Raw genomic sequence first — 14824 nt, 5'->3', positions numbered from 1 at the left:
ATTACAGAAAACAGGCCAAAAGCACATTCCAGCTCTTTAGTGTCCCTGGTTTCAGCAGTGCCATTTTTATGTCTTCCCTTCAGTGCTTCCGGCCATCCCCCTCTCAAGCTCCCAGGAATGTTTCACATTCAGTTTCAGGTCTGAAATAAAAAAAAAAATCAAACCCCGTGTGAAACCCAAGGGAAAGTCCCACGTTAATTTCACAGACCTGAACTGTGGCAGTGCTCTGGTCAAACATCAATTGCATAAATATTTCTGATTCCCTGAGGAAGTCAAAGGTCAGTTTCATTCTTCACTGAATCGTGGAATCACCGAGTAGTTTGGGTTGGAAGGGATCTTTAAGCCATGCAGTTCCACCCCGTGCCATGGGCAGGGACACCTTTGACTCTCTCAAGTTGCTCCAAGCCCAATCCAATCTGGCCTTGAACACTTCCAGGGATCCAGGGGCAGTCACAGCTTCTCTGGGCACCCTATGCCAGGGCCTCCCCACCCTCACAGGGAACAATTTCTTCCCAAAAACCCATCCATCTCTGCCCTCTGGCAGTGGGAAGCCATTCCCCTTTTCCCTTGTAAATTGTCTCTCTCCATCTTTCCTGTCAGCTCCTTCAGGTACTGGAAAGAATTAGGTCTTCCCAAAGTCTTTTCTGCCAGATGAACAATCCCAATTCTCCCAGCCTTTCCTTATAGGACAGCAACAAAATAAATGTATCTGAGACTTTATATATTTTAAATTAAAACGGAGCCACAGATTGATTCTGGCCCCGAATCAGTGTTATACTGGCTGTGGGACTTCAGCCACTTCCAAGCACTGCAGGATGGAAACTCCAGGTTGTTTTAAAATGGATTCTGGCCGTGGCCCTGCTGCCGGCAGTGAGTGTTTCCACCACGAGGTGTCTCAGAGGTTAAAACACTGCAAGAGCAAATTTGGGACTGGCTCTTATCACAAACTAACAACTGGCATCACCTTGCTGTCACATCTGGTTCTGACTCTTCAGGAAACAAATAATAACTGAGTGGAAAAGGGTTTGTCTGTGTTGTGTCATAGGTATAAGAAAACTGTATTTTCAAGAGCTACTAATTTTTATCATTCTTCAAAAGAAATAAAGAGTATTATTCTTCTCCTAATTCTGCAAAAATCTGCAGAACAAAGATCAGAACAGGAAAAGGGAGGAGCAGCTCAGATCTCTGCTCTGTGTGACCAGGGACAGGACCCAGGGGGGATTGATGTGGTGTCTGGGCAGGACCAGGAGCTGGACTCGATGATCCCTCTGGGTCTCTTCCAACTCAAGATATTTTGTGATTCTATGACTCTGTGAAAAAAGCTATACAAGAATCTGTAGAATTAATCTGAAGTCTACAAAGTGGCTTTGAATTTCTCCAGATCTAGTAAGGCCAGGGTAAGAGTCCATGTTTTGCAGCTGCAATATGAGTGTTTATCCTGGTCTTCAAATCAGAGAAAAACTGATTCCTGAGTAGGACTTGAAGAAAAAACAAACTCTGGTAACAGTCACCTCTTTGTAAGTGTTCATGCTGGGCAGCTGGCTGGTTTTGTTTAAAAACAGAGACTGAGGAAAAAAGCTTGGGATGTTCTCCCCAGTATGTTCCACTGTAAACAAATAATCTGAGACTGGCAATGTTCTGTGACACCTGGGGTAAGAGTTGAAGAATTTCTCCATCCCTACATTGATCTTTTCATTGGGATGTTCAGTGCCCACATACATTAGTTCAGTTTAATAGGGGTCGTTGAGAGAAGCAAAAAAGGAAGAACTCCAGACCTTTCTCACCCTCAAAATACTAATCTATTTAAAAATAACACTAGTGTTACTAATTCTGAGAATTTTTCATACTGTACACCTGATCTAAAAATTGAATTAAGCCATGGTAAGAAGCAGTCTGTGACTAATGAGGAAAAGACCTTAGAGGAATATGACAGGGAATCGGGCTGACACAGAGGTGCCCAAAGTTCTGAATGTCTCAGCTGCCACGAGCACAGGATAATCCTCAGGTAATCCCTGTGCAAAGTTCAGCAGGTGATTGATTCAGATACATTTTTTTCCCTAAACTGTTTCCTCCTGTTTTAAACATAAACACAAGACTGGCAAGGGAAAATCTGAATTAGTCTGTATTATTAATTGCAGATTGTAGGAGGAAGGAGCAGCGTGTGTCCAAGTTGCTAATTAGGAATAATTACCCCATGAGGTTCAGTAAGTGTCCCAAGTACAAACAAACACAAATCCCACTAACATCTCCTCCTACTGAAGAAGCAATTAAATGCTGTGAGGAGATGTCTGCACTCCCTGGGCATTCCCTGGAAAATTTTGACTGAGAAGAAAACAATTTAAGAACTGTGTGCACAATTTCCAGTATGTCCCAGAACTAGAGGTGCTCAGGAATTTAAAGAATCAGGAAGCAAAGGGAGGAGTGGGAAGGGAGTGCAGAGCAGGGAGGCACCCAGAAGGTGCAGGGTACAGTCCTTGTCCTGCTGCAGGCTCTCCTAAACTGAGTCTGTGGTGCACTGGGATAAACCTGCCTGGAAGAATAGGGATTCCTGCAGAACATTCCATCATCCTGGGGCTCACCACAGTGTCATGAAGAATTGTGACCTTTGATAGAATAAAGAAGAAAGTAAAATGCCAATAGCATCACCTGGTACCTGAAGCTGAGGCAGGATTGCAGGAATGGCCAAGAGCTGCTGCAGAGGCTCTTCAGCTCACAGCAACTTTCCTTGGCACTCAGTGATGAGGGTTCTCCTCTCCCTCCAGTGCTGTTTTCACCTCTCCTTGAGCATGGATTAAATCTGCTCTCCAAGAGGTTTTTCCTCCATACCATCACAAATATGCCTATAGGCTTAAAAATAGAGAGCTCTGAGGGTGGGAAGTTCAGTGACTTGATGAGATCACACAATGTGGATAAAGTGGTCTCTCCCTCCTCTTGGCTCCTTGTGTCTCCTCTCTCAGCAGTAGCTGCTCTTGCAGTGGGCAGAGTGATCCTTGGACAGCTGAGCATGCCAAGACTGTCTTCAGAGAGGCTCCAAGAGCCCTCCATTCCCAGTGATGTTAATTGGAGTTAAGGATGCTCACTGCCTTGCAGGAACACTCAGCACAGTTGTACGACAAAGATGTCAATCCAGACATGTCCTTGAGCTGTGGAGAGAAATGAGATAGACATAACTAGAATTTATCCCACTGCCCTACAGTTAACAGTATGCATGCCATCTATTAAGAGAATTTAATTTTCTGTGGTTTTCTACTAGAAAGAATTTAATTTTGTATTTCTTCGATTAAGAGAATTTAAAACTCTGTCATGTTTTGTCACCTACTGGCCACAGTCCTTTAGATGCAGCCCAGAAATTCAGCTGTGCCCTGGGCTGCATCCAAAGGAGGGAGGCCAGCAGGTCGAGGGAGGGGATTCTCTCAGACTACCTGGGAATACTGCACCCAGTTCTGGTGCCCCCAGCATAAGGGGAACATGGAACTGTTGGAGCAAGTCCAGAGGAGAGATGTGAATTTAATAAAGGGGCTGAAGCACCTTCCCTATGAAGACAACTTGGGAGAGCTGAGGCTGTTCAGCTGGAGAAGAAAGAAAAGGTTGTTTGGAGACTCCACAGCATCTTCCAGGATCTGCATGGGCCTCCGGGAAAGCTGGAGAGGGACTCTGCATAAGAAACTGGAGTGACAGGACACTGAATGGCTTCCCACTGAAGAGGGGAAATTTAGGCTTGATAAATGGAAGAAATTCTCCCTTGTGAGGATGGGCACAGGGTGCCCAGAGAAGCTGTGGCTGTGTCTGGGTCCCTGGAAATGTCCAAAGACAGGTTGGATGGGGCTTGGAACACCCTGGGATGGTGGAAGGTGTCCCTGCCCATGGCAGCAGATGGAACTGGGTGGGTTTTAATGTCCCTCCCAACCCAAACCAGTGTGGGATTCTGTGACAATAAATATGTGGCAAGAATGGGATATAACTGTTACAGAGAATCCTGTTCTTGTATCTCACAGAGACAAGCAGGGAAACAGATACATCAACTCTGCAAAATCCCAGCAGTTCTGAGCTGAGCTCTGGTTAATGTTTGGCTATGCACGGAATGTCAGTGGGGCAGAAGGGAGTAGACTCACAATGCTGTATTTCATAAGGCTGCCATGACTCTCTCAAAAATCCTAAGACTGGCATGTCTTCTCTATAATTATTTTTTTAATACACTGCTATTTCCAAAAGACAAACACAAAATCAAAACCTTTTTTTCTTCATAACGCAAAAATGGTGGAAATTTAAAAATAAACAGTTTTAATCTGCCTTTGGAAAAAGTGATGTAGCCAGAGCATGAATTCAGGATGATACTAAAAAGCAGCAACCAGAGTTTGTGAGTGGGCAGTAATTGCCAATAAAGATTCAAGAGGAGGTCTCCAAACAACACAAATGGCCAAAGAACTCCAGAGGTTATTCATGTCATTCCTCAGTGACTCTCAGAAGACAAAGATAAAATTAATCCTGCTGTAGCAGCAGGCACTTGAAGAGACTTCCCAGGGGATGACTGCTCTGACAACCTGACACCTATCCCAGATCTTGAGCACAATCAGATTTAGCAAAAGTCTAACAGTTCCCTTTTTGAAAATTACTTTTGGCATCTTATTATGGCAAATAATAAGATCTAAACATCAGAGTAACATGATGGCTAGCAGGGCCTGCAAGCAATCTGAAATGTCTTGTGCAGGTTTTACTGATTTCTCCCCATTTTACTCTGGGGGTCACAGGGTGAGCTTGGTGCCAGCATGAACTCTCCCACTGCCAGAGGACCACAGGGCTGTCACAGGGAGGAGGTTTACTTGGGGTGGGAGTTTGGATTTCCTGCAGGGAGACAAGAGCAGGTAGAAAAACAAAAAGACCCAAGAGCTAAGAGAAAACTCACATTTCCTTTCTTCTGCTTCAACAACAGAATCTGCCATGAACCTGCTACAAAACTTCTGTTACCATAAACTGGATTTCCATTAGGAAAACTTTCCAATAAGTGTCCTGGTAGCACAAGAAAAGCATGAATACAGCTGGAAAATAGATAATGACTGTACAAGAAAACAAGTAGATAAGAGAAAGAGAAATTTTCTGCTTGCTCTTATGGCAACCTCCACCCACCAGTCTGCTGTGGATGAGATGCACCCATGTCCCAAGAGGGTGGTGGTCTACAGATAAATAAGAAACACAGTTCTCTGCCTGGGTTTTGTGCTTCTGTCAGAATTTTTTCCCAACAGATCACCCAGTAGAAAAAAAAAAAAAGCTTCAAAATGGTGCACTGACAATTCTTAAGGCTCCAGAGTAAGAAAGATTCAGAGTCCCTGATGCAGAGCAGCATCAGCTGTTTGTAACACAGAATTAGCTATAAAAGTCTGCATCCCACATCTGCACATTGGTCACTGTCTGTTTAAATATTTCATGATGTGTGCAATTAAGTTCTTTCCTCCCTGTTGACTCTGTGACTTCAGAAATCCAAAGTATTTATCTTGACCCATGTTCTGGGCTTATTTTCACATTTGCACACTGACAATGAAGCAAAACAATTTCTTTTTTATTTATAACCAGATTCACTTTGGGGAGCTGAGAGCTGCCATATTTGGTGTGCAAAAACTGCTGTCTGGCATGTTTGGAAACAAAAGCCTGTGTTATTGAGACTTAAAAAGAAGATGCAAAATAGATTTATAATTATTGTAATTAGAATAAAAGCATGATTGCACTGAACTTAAATCCTGGTCCAAATTTCATACACATGCACAAACCATCCAAACAGAAATTAACTTCATAATTAATATTGGATCATTCCTTTTACAAAAAAGGCACTATTAATTATTGATGATGCTTGTGCTTTTCCCGAGCTGTTTCCATCTTTTCCCCTCCAGTTCATGGAGTGCTGGGGGTAATGCAGCATGTACAAATAAATCACGCAGAGGTGTGTAAGTTACTCCACACTCCTGCACGCAGGAGGACCTGCTCCTGGATGTTCTTATCAAACAGAATACAGAGGGGCATTTGTTTGTACGAGCAGAGCTAGAATATTCTCTTTAGAGTTCAGCTTCCTCCTTTCATCCCACCCACCACCAGACACTTCCTGACATTTCTCCTGCAGGCAGAGCAAGGCAACTGCCTTTTTTTTTTTCTTTTTTTTTTTTCCCTTTTTCAACGGCTGCTCCTTCAGTTATCTGTGGGTGGTGGGGGAAGGGGATGTTAACAGCAAACACAGCCAGAGCAAGTCTGGGAATGAGGGGGAGTTTCAGGATGGAAATAGGCCCCTGCCAGCCCTCCTGCGTCTATGTCTCTATGACTAAGTGTTCGCTTTTTCAAACTTGGCTTTTCTCTTTCCTTGATCCTTGTTGTTTCCAAGCCTCCTGTTCCCCTTTGTCCTGGCAGTTCCTGACATCACCAGCGCCAGGGAAATGCAAATCCCACCCAGCACATGGAGGGACAAGCCAGAGCAGCCCCTGAGCTGGGACACAAACCCATGTCCTCACTGCCCCTGGCTCTCCCCTGTCTGCTCAGGGCTCAAGAGGAGACACCACTGCAATTGCTTTTCCCCTGAAATATTCCCTGTATTTTCTTACAGCATTACAGCCCTGCTTCAGAAGAGTCTGCAGAACGAGAGCACCTAAAATTAAGAAGTGTCCACAGTTTTGCCCATCTCTGGGACAGAAAAGGCCACTTGCTGCTCATCTGCACATCCCTTTTCAGTCCGTGACAAAAACAAGGACTAAGAAGTGCCCAAAGCACCACATGGTTAGTGATGAATGTGGTGGTGGTGCTGTGCTGATGGTTGGATTTGGTGATCTTAGAGGTCTTTTCCAACCTTAACCATTTCATGATTCTTTGTGGGTACAACATCTGCAACAGCCATGTTTTCCTCCACCCATCTCCCAAAGCTGTCCTATTTGGAGGCTCACTGGAAAGGAAACAAGATTATTTATTGTTACTAATTCATGTTTGGCCTGAAACACACAGCAGGGCTGTTCCACCTGCAGCTGGAATTCTCTGTAGACCCTGTGCTGGAGCAGAGGCAGGAGTACCCAGCCCCAACCCATAAGGCTGGCAGGTTTGCAGGAGTGCCCAGCCCCACTCTGTACAGCTGGCAGGTTTTCTGGGTGATCTACATTCAGCTGTGCATGCCCGTGGGGATGTGCAAAGATCATTCATCCAGTTCACTGAACTGCAGCCTGCATGTAGAGGGGGTTTTGTGGTTCCTTTTTAAATGTCACTGGTTTAAAGAGGAATAGTCTCACTCTGGATTGTGCAGCAGATTGGAATATGGGTACTCCAGGGGTGAATTAAAAAGCAATTCAAAAACAATAGTGTGGAACAATCTTATCTTTTCCCTGCCTTATCCAGGCATTTATCTTGCTCTGTTCTGCAGGAGTCATCACCACATTATCTATGTATTCTGCAGTGTCTTTTTCAACCACATTAGTGCACAAACAGTTCCTGTAGAATCACAGAATCATGGAATGTTCTGGGTTGGAAGGGACCTTAAAGCCCATCCTGTTCCACTCCCTGCCATGGGCAGAGACACCTTTCACTATCCCAGGTTGCTCCGAGCCTCACTGTCCAACCCGGCCTTAGACTCTGCCAGGGATGGGGCACCCACAGCTTCTCTGGGCAACCTATGCCAGAGCCTCCTGTGAACACACAGAGCCCCCTGTTCCTTCACAGGGAACAATTCCTTCCAAATCTCCCATCTAACTCTGTCCTCTGGCGGTAGGGAGCTATTTCCCCTTGTTCTGTCACTCCAGGCCTTGGAAACAGCCTCTCTCCATCTTTCCTCTTGTCCCCTTCAAGTACTGGAAGGCCACAGCCAGGTCTTCCCAAAGCTGGGCCAACAACACCCAAGAGTCAAGAGTCTGAAGAAGCTGAAGAATGTCCTGTTCTGGTTCCAACATCCCACAGAGAATGGTTTGGATGTCTCAGCCCACACCAAGGTCAATCCGGCTTTAAATGGTGGCTCTCACGGTCACCCCCTTGTCTGTCCACTGTGGCACCACCATCAACAAACCTGCAGCAGGCAGAGATTTCAACAGCACATGGCTGATTTATCACCCGTTGTAGTGACAGAATCTATTTCTCACAGAATTCTCTGTACAGTGGTCTGAAAGCATTTTCTGTTGGATATTCAAAATTCAGATATTTCCTCCACTCCCTGGTTTACTTAGGAGAATCACACAATGGCACAAAGATGTCTGTTCCCATGAAAATGCTTGAACAAGTTCATTTTATACCATACTATGGAAACTTACAATGTAGCCCAAGAAGTTACAGAAGTTTTGTCGAGTTCTTGTGGTATTTGAGGTTATCCATTTGGCACTAGGATGACATGAAAAAAGAGGTTTAGTAACACAAAAACACCTACAATTTCTAAACTTCAGCCTGAAAACATAAAGGCAGCCTTTGCAAAGCCTCAGAAAGCAGAGAGCAAAAAGGAAAAGCAAGTTTATTTTCCTAAGTATCTTAATTCCTAAACCAAACTTGAACTTTTATGGTCTCCCTCATACTTGAACTTCTCAGCATTTTAGTTAAGTTAATAAATATTAATTCTTTATTATATTTACTATGTAGTAAATTTATTTCTCTGTTTTCTGTCTTCCTAGAAAAGCCCATTGAGAAATCTGTGCATTTTCAGCTGGTCCACACAGTACAGCACAATCTGTGCTGTGACCCCCATGCTTTTGGGACACCTGTGTGTTCACAGTGAACTTTTGTGCAAAACACCTGGGGAACCCTGATATGTGCAGCCCTATATTGAGACAGTATTAGAATTTCTAACTCTTAAAAAAATGAAATATAAATCCCTATTAATTTTTTTATTGTTATTGTATTTTGTCCCCATTAAAAATATCAAAATATTAATTCTTTACTTTGTAGCTACCTAAAGATAAAATTATTTTTTAAATTACTATAAAATTTCACATCAGGCTCCCAGTTCACATATAACATCTTTTGCCATTTAAAAAACCCATTTTTTTTGGAGAAATTTCACAAAACAACTCAGCAACTGTAATTATTTTAGACTTCAAGATAAGGATTATTTTAATTTAGACTTGAGGATGAGGATTATTGCATAAGTGAAAAGCATTAATTATTAAATAATCACATTAATTATCTCTTTGTCCTTGGAATGCCATGATTTCTAAGAGAGACCTGACAGGATTTCCTAAATGAATCCCAATATTCTGCATCCAGCATTTCAGGCCAGCTGAAGGACAGTGTTTATATAAGGATCACTTCAGTCACCACTGAAATGCAGCTGCAGCTCAGCACCAGTCTATAACTGTGCAAATCAGATAAACTGGGAAGTGGAGATTTCCTTTAAGTCTAAGTTTTAATTAGCAGATAGATTAATTAATTACTAAAGAGACAAGAATGCATTGTCCTTATCAACTTCTGGGTGCTGGCAATGTCCAACATTGCTCACAATTAAAAACCCTCAATAATCTGAATCTCACATATGGTTTCAAAGGTTTTCTTAATAGGCCATCAGTGTTCGTTGGCTACATGTTACATAGTTTTCTTTTAATTAGTGTTCTGCTGGGTAATGAATCTCTTGCTATTCATGCTAATTAGTGCCATGCTCAGTGTTTCTTTCTTTTGGGCTGGTGGTTTCTTGGGCCAGCGGTCCATGAGTTGGCAGTGGTGATCTCCCCCTGCCACAATTACCCCTTCACCCAGCTGCAGTTGACTCAGAACAATTGCCAGGTTGGGTTCATTAGCTCGTTCCTCTTTGTGGCCCGTCAATGGTGCATTTCCTGTGTCCATCACTGGCACATCCTTCTCCCCAGGCTTTGTTAAACTCCCTCTAGGGCTGAGATCAGGAATCATGTCCAGGCCTAAACTTTAACAAGGCAACTCTACCAACAATAACTTATTTCTCTAACACCTGGACATCGCTTAGATCTTGTGAGCTGCTATTTGTTCCACGGATTAAATCTCCCTCCTTGCTGACGAGGCTTGAAAGCACACGCACATCAAACATCACAGAAAATCCTTAAGAAAATTTTTACATATTCCACGTTTTGAACAGTACCAACAAAATTAAATTAAACTCAGTTTAAAAATTACTTAATTCAAAATGAATTTATTCACGAATGACGCAGCAGAGCTACAATAGGCAGGACAGGTGAGGTGGGCGCCGTGAGGGCGGTGCTGTGGCCTGGCCGGGCCCTCATCCCGGCGGCGCCAGTGGAGCCAGGAGACCACCGACCACCTGCCGCCAGCGCGACAGCCCCGGCAGCCACGCCACAAGGTCGCCGCCCCCGTGTCGCCGCTGGCAGCGCCGTGAGGGCGGCGGAGCTCCCGGGCCGCTCCCGCCGCGGGATCCCGGAGCGACCCCCCCGCCTCAGGGCACCCCCGACCCCGCGGCCCCGCCGAGCCCCCGCCGCGCCTGCGCGGGCGCGCGCAGGCGTGCGGCGCATGCGCGGAGCGGCCCCGCGCTGGGCTGGTCGGGGCAGCTCAGGGAGCAGCGGCCGCGGCCTGGCGGGTCCGAACCCCCCCCCCCCGCCGCCCTCGGGGAGCCGCCGGGCCCCCCCTCAGCCCCGCCCGCCGCGTCGCGGAGCCCCCCGGAGCCGCCGTCCCCCGGAGAGCGGGGGAGGCTGAGAGGGAGTGACCCCCGGCCCCTCGCCCCGGGCTGGGACAGCTGAGGGGGGGCGCAACATGGCGGAGGCCAAGGAGGAGGGGCCCGGCCCCCGCGGCAGGGTGAGTGGGGGGCGCGGGGGGCGCGGGCGGGGGCGGGATGCGGTGGGCGAGGCGCGGCCCCACCGGGGGTCCCGAGGGTACCGAGCCGCACGAGCTGCCCGGCCGCAGGCCAGCAGCACTGCCCCTCGGGGCCCTTCAGCTTCCTCTCCCCCAGGGCAGTGTCCAAGCATCACCGCCACGAGCGTCTTGGCATCACTTAAATAATAAACTTGCAGCTAAGCAGGAGCTGTCGTCACCGTCCTTCTCCTTGTTTAAAGCACGATGTCCTTGCTGCTCCTCTTAATTTCAGTTGTCCATGTCAGGCCAGAGGGAGTCAAGATGGCAGTACCATCCAGTTCTTGGGTGCTCAGGCTGTAACCATTGAATGGCTTCTGTTAGCCATGACCATCCCAGGATTTGGCTGCAACCCTCGTGTGTCTCATGTTAGCCATGCTCCTTCCAGCACTTGGCTGTAACCCTTATGCCCATACCTTTAGCCATGAACATCCCAGCTCTTGGTCCTTCATTGTCACAGCTTGGGCCATCATTGTAACCTCTTGTCTGTAAGCACACTGTCCATTCTCATCTATTTGGTGTCATAGAATCATGAAGGTTGAAAACACCTCCAAGATGATCAAGTCCAACTTTACTTGAAGAACTACTTCATCTCTTAAACCAGTGGAAGGTTCTTTGTGGCCAACACTTTGTAGCTGTGAAGGAACTGTGGGTGAATGTTTTAAGCAGTGCTGAAAATAATCTTGCCATGAGTCCAGTCCTCTTTCCTGCACACATGTAGCATTTAGTTGAAAGCTTTTTGCCAGGAATGAGGTTTAAATCATGTTTCTGCTTGTGTGGAAGAGTCCATAGGCCACTACAAGACTGAGCTGTCCACTTCCCTTTCCCCAAAGATGAAGCTTTCCCGTTCTCCAGCCTTGGGGAAATACAAGAGCAGAGGCTCAAGTTTTCCATTGGTGCATGGGAGAGAAGTTTAATTGCTGAATTTGTATCAGGGGACTTGAAACTTGTGAAAGTAATTGTTGATAAACATTGAAACTAATTGTAACCAAAGAGAGCATGACCTCTCAGGGTCTCACTTGAGTGAGTTGTGTAGATGTCTGCCTCCTCTGCAGTAAGGGAGTGAACATTATCTCTGAATTTCTTAAACCTGTGTCTTTCAAACACTTCACTTACAGGCTCCAGGAATTTTGTGGAATTGCTCACAGATAGTACGTAAATGTGCAGGTCTTTGGGGGAATCAGATATTGGCTAGCTGCAAGAAGTGTGAAGGGAAATGGCTGCAGGTAGGACAGTAACTTGAGAAATCTTGAATTAAACTTCATTGCCAGTGATTGAAATGTTAATGGACATAAGGAAACCCTTGTGCACCATGAGAACAGTGAAGTGTTGGAGCAGGTTGCTCAGAGGTTGTGCAGTCTGTCCTGGTGTCTCTGGTTTCTCCATGCTCATTGCCTTGACATGCTCCTTTTATCTATGGAGTTATTTGGTGTTACCTGCAGAAAAAGAGAATGTTGCCTTTTTTCCTCCCAAGCTTGTCACTTACCCACTGACGAATAACAAATTTATCACCTGGTCAACATCATCTTCATTGGTCTCACTAAAAATCATTTCTCTCTCCGTTGGCTAATTATTCCCTGGGTGCCAAGTCTGGAAGTCTCCATCAGTTACTGGTCCACGTGTCCCTGTAGGTTATGGAAAGCTTCCCATGCTGTTGGCATTGACAATGTTCTCTGCTCCTGCTGAAGCAGAGGGCTTCAGTAAAAGTTAGGAGTGATCCAGGAAAGTGGTGTTGCCCTGGGCAAGTAAATGAAGAAAGAGGAAACACAACTTGCCCACGAGGCATTGTCCCAAAGCTGGTTTTGCCACAAGATGTTCTTGAGGAACATGGGGAGAAGTGAATCCTGGGCTGCTCCCAAGGCTGATGGAGCCTGTGAGAAGTGAGGATGGCAAACTGTAAATCCAGCACACAGATCTAATAATTAACGAGGTCATGGAAGACCTGCATATCCCAGTTCCCTTCCCCATAATGGCCCAGTTCCCATTCTACAGGAGGTCATGGGTTTGGATTCTTCCAAGTCTTGTGCCTAAGGCATAACAAGGATTTCTTGTAAAAATTATTTTCCTTTATGTGGAGAAAATAAAGAGTGATTTAATGATTTCTTCAGACAGGAGCTTAGCAGTTGGTGGTGTTTTCAGAATTGTTCTTTTCAGTATTAGAATCTCTGCAATTATTCCAGAAGCACATACACTGAAACTGGCATGTTGTAAATCCCATGGATAAGCAGTCACCATCTTTTAACTCAACCCATGAATGAGCAACAAACTAAAGAGTAAAGTTTTTGCCAGTCTAAGACTGACAGAAGTTTATCTAATTTGATTTTAATAGGTTTTGGGAAGTTTTTGTGGCTAAATTGTTTTAAAGCAGGTTGTTTTCTGCTCTGAATCTAACTGTTGTGTATGCTAAGAAAACATTTACTACACAAGATCAATATTAACTTGAAAGATATCTGCTAGTATGTTTTTTAAGTAGTTTATAAAAGTATTTTGTGTATAATATTGTTTTGAACAGCTAATTGTTTTGACTGGAATGTTCATTTATTACAACAGTTGTTGATATCCCTTTGGACTAGGCAAGACAGTTTGGGCTGTACTGAAATTTGACACTTGGACTGTTGGAAATTAATGTGGTCTGAACAGGTGAACACTTGGGTGTCCACATTAATAAAACAGATGTTTGCAAAAGATTTTTAATTTTGCATGACTGTAATTAAAAATTGAAGGGGAGCATCTTATTTAGAAAGTTTTGTTGCTGAATGACTCCAGAATGGTAGAAAGATGATGAAAATGTTTCTCTGCCAAGGCTCGTGCACCTCTCAAAGGATGTTTTAATGTCATAATCCTTGAATTCTCTTTGCAAAAATGAGCATAATGGATCCCAGGCATTTAGGTTAAAACTTTTCACATTGTGTAAAATAGAGAAAGTTAAGTCAGGTCTTTGTGCCCAATTCAAGGCCTTTTGCATCTTTAGGATTGTGGAATTTAATTCTGAAATCACTACAATGTTCTTGAAGTGGTTGTCTCAACTCTTCTCTCGTTAGGGGTTACAACTGGATGATCTTTAAGATCCCTTCCAACCCAAACCATCCTCTGATTTTATGACTGATGACTTGTACCCCATCATTCCTTCCAGAATGCCTTTCCCTAGGCCTTACAGGAAGTTTTCTCTCAAAACTCCAAGGTTTTTAGTCAATGACTGACTGAGTTCAGATGATTTCCATCATCCATTCCATGAGTGTGGTAAAGACCTAAGAGTTCTTGGACCTCACTCGTGCTGTTGCTTGTAACACTTGTTCTCTGGGATCCTCTGAGAATATTTCATTGAGGACATGTCAGCAGGATTGGGGGTGCTTGCAGTGTCCATCCTCTCAGCCTGTGTTCTGCCTTAGTGTCATTCTCTCTTCCTCTGGAAGTGCTCCTCAGAAATTCCAAGGGAAATGAAAAGTTTAAGAGACTGTAACTTGCTTTACCAACCTGATATCTCTCAGAAAATTATGTGATGTATCTGTCCTTTCTACAAATACCGAATGAAGAATGAAGGTAATGTATTTAATTTTGGTTACAGTGTTTGCTACTGTTTTAGATAAATTTGTTTAATTTTAAGAGTAGCTGGAAGTATTATAGGGGTTACCTCTACATGAGATAGTTTAAAAGTGTGTTGTGTCTAATGCCTTTGAATTTTTTAGTTATAAAAGTGTGATGACCAGTTGTTGTCATAACCAAAGTTTAATACATCAAGTTTTTGGTGACAAAGCCAAGACTTTAATTCTACATTTGGTCCTTTTCCCTTTTGATATCTGGTCCACAGTCCCAGGGCAGGATAAATTGCTGCTGCCACAATTCTTTAATTTCCGTTGGAAAGAGAGGAAACCTGAATCATTAGCCTAATAAACTAATGTTTAGTTGTCTAAATTTAGGTGAGAAGAACTTGAAACAGAATTAGCACAACTATACAGAGTTATTCCCACAGGAGGCATTTTGGAATACTTCCTTTATTATTATTAAATTCTTAATAACTTATTTGTGTATTTCTGCAAATCTTGATATTTCTTAAAAG

General features: G+C 44.4%; 1 protein-coding gene across 6 annotated transcripts in view; it reads left to right on the top strand.

Annotated features, from left to right (window-relative positions):
- The first annotated feature begins 10559 nt into the window (after positions 1-10559).
- Positions 10560-14824, top strand: part of ZMYM4 (zinc finger MYM-type containing 4) — a 52079-nt gene continuing 47814 nt past the window's right edge. For 3 of the 6 annotated variants that reach the window (XM_018922571.3, XM_018922570.3, XM_018922569.3), the window contains exon 1: positions 10564-10713. In XM_018922571.3, coding sequence (XP_018778116.2) covers positions 10672-10713 — 42 coding nt within the window. In that variant the 5' untranslated portion in view covers positions 10564-10671. Of the gene's footprint in view, positions 10714-14824 lie in introns of all 6 variants that reach the window. The other 3 variants (XM_030230642.2, XM_018922567.3, XM_018922568.3) reach the window with 3 other exon arrangements.

Source organism: Serinus canaria, chromosome 23 (assembly GCF_022539315.1).
Source record: "Serinus canaria isolate serCan28SL12 chromosome 23, serCan2020, whole genome shotgun sequence".
Classification (NCBI taxonomy): domain Eukaryota; kingdom Metazoa; phylum Chordata; class Aves; order Passeriformes; family Fringillidae; genus Serinus; species Serinus canaria.
Note: the sequence above shows the minus strand (reverse complement) of the source record. Positions and strands in the feature narration are given on the sequence as shown.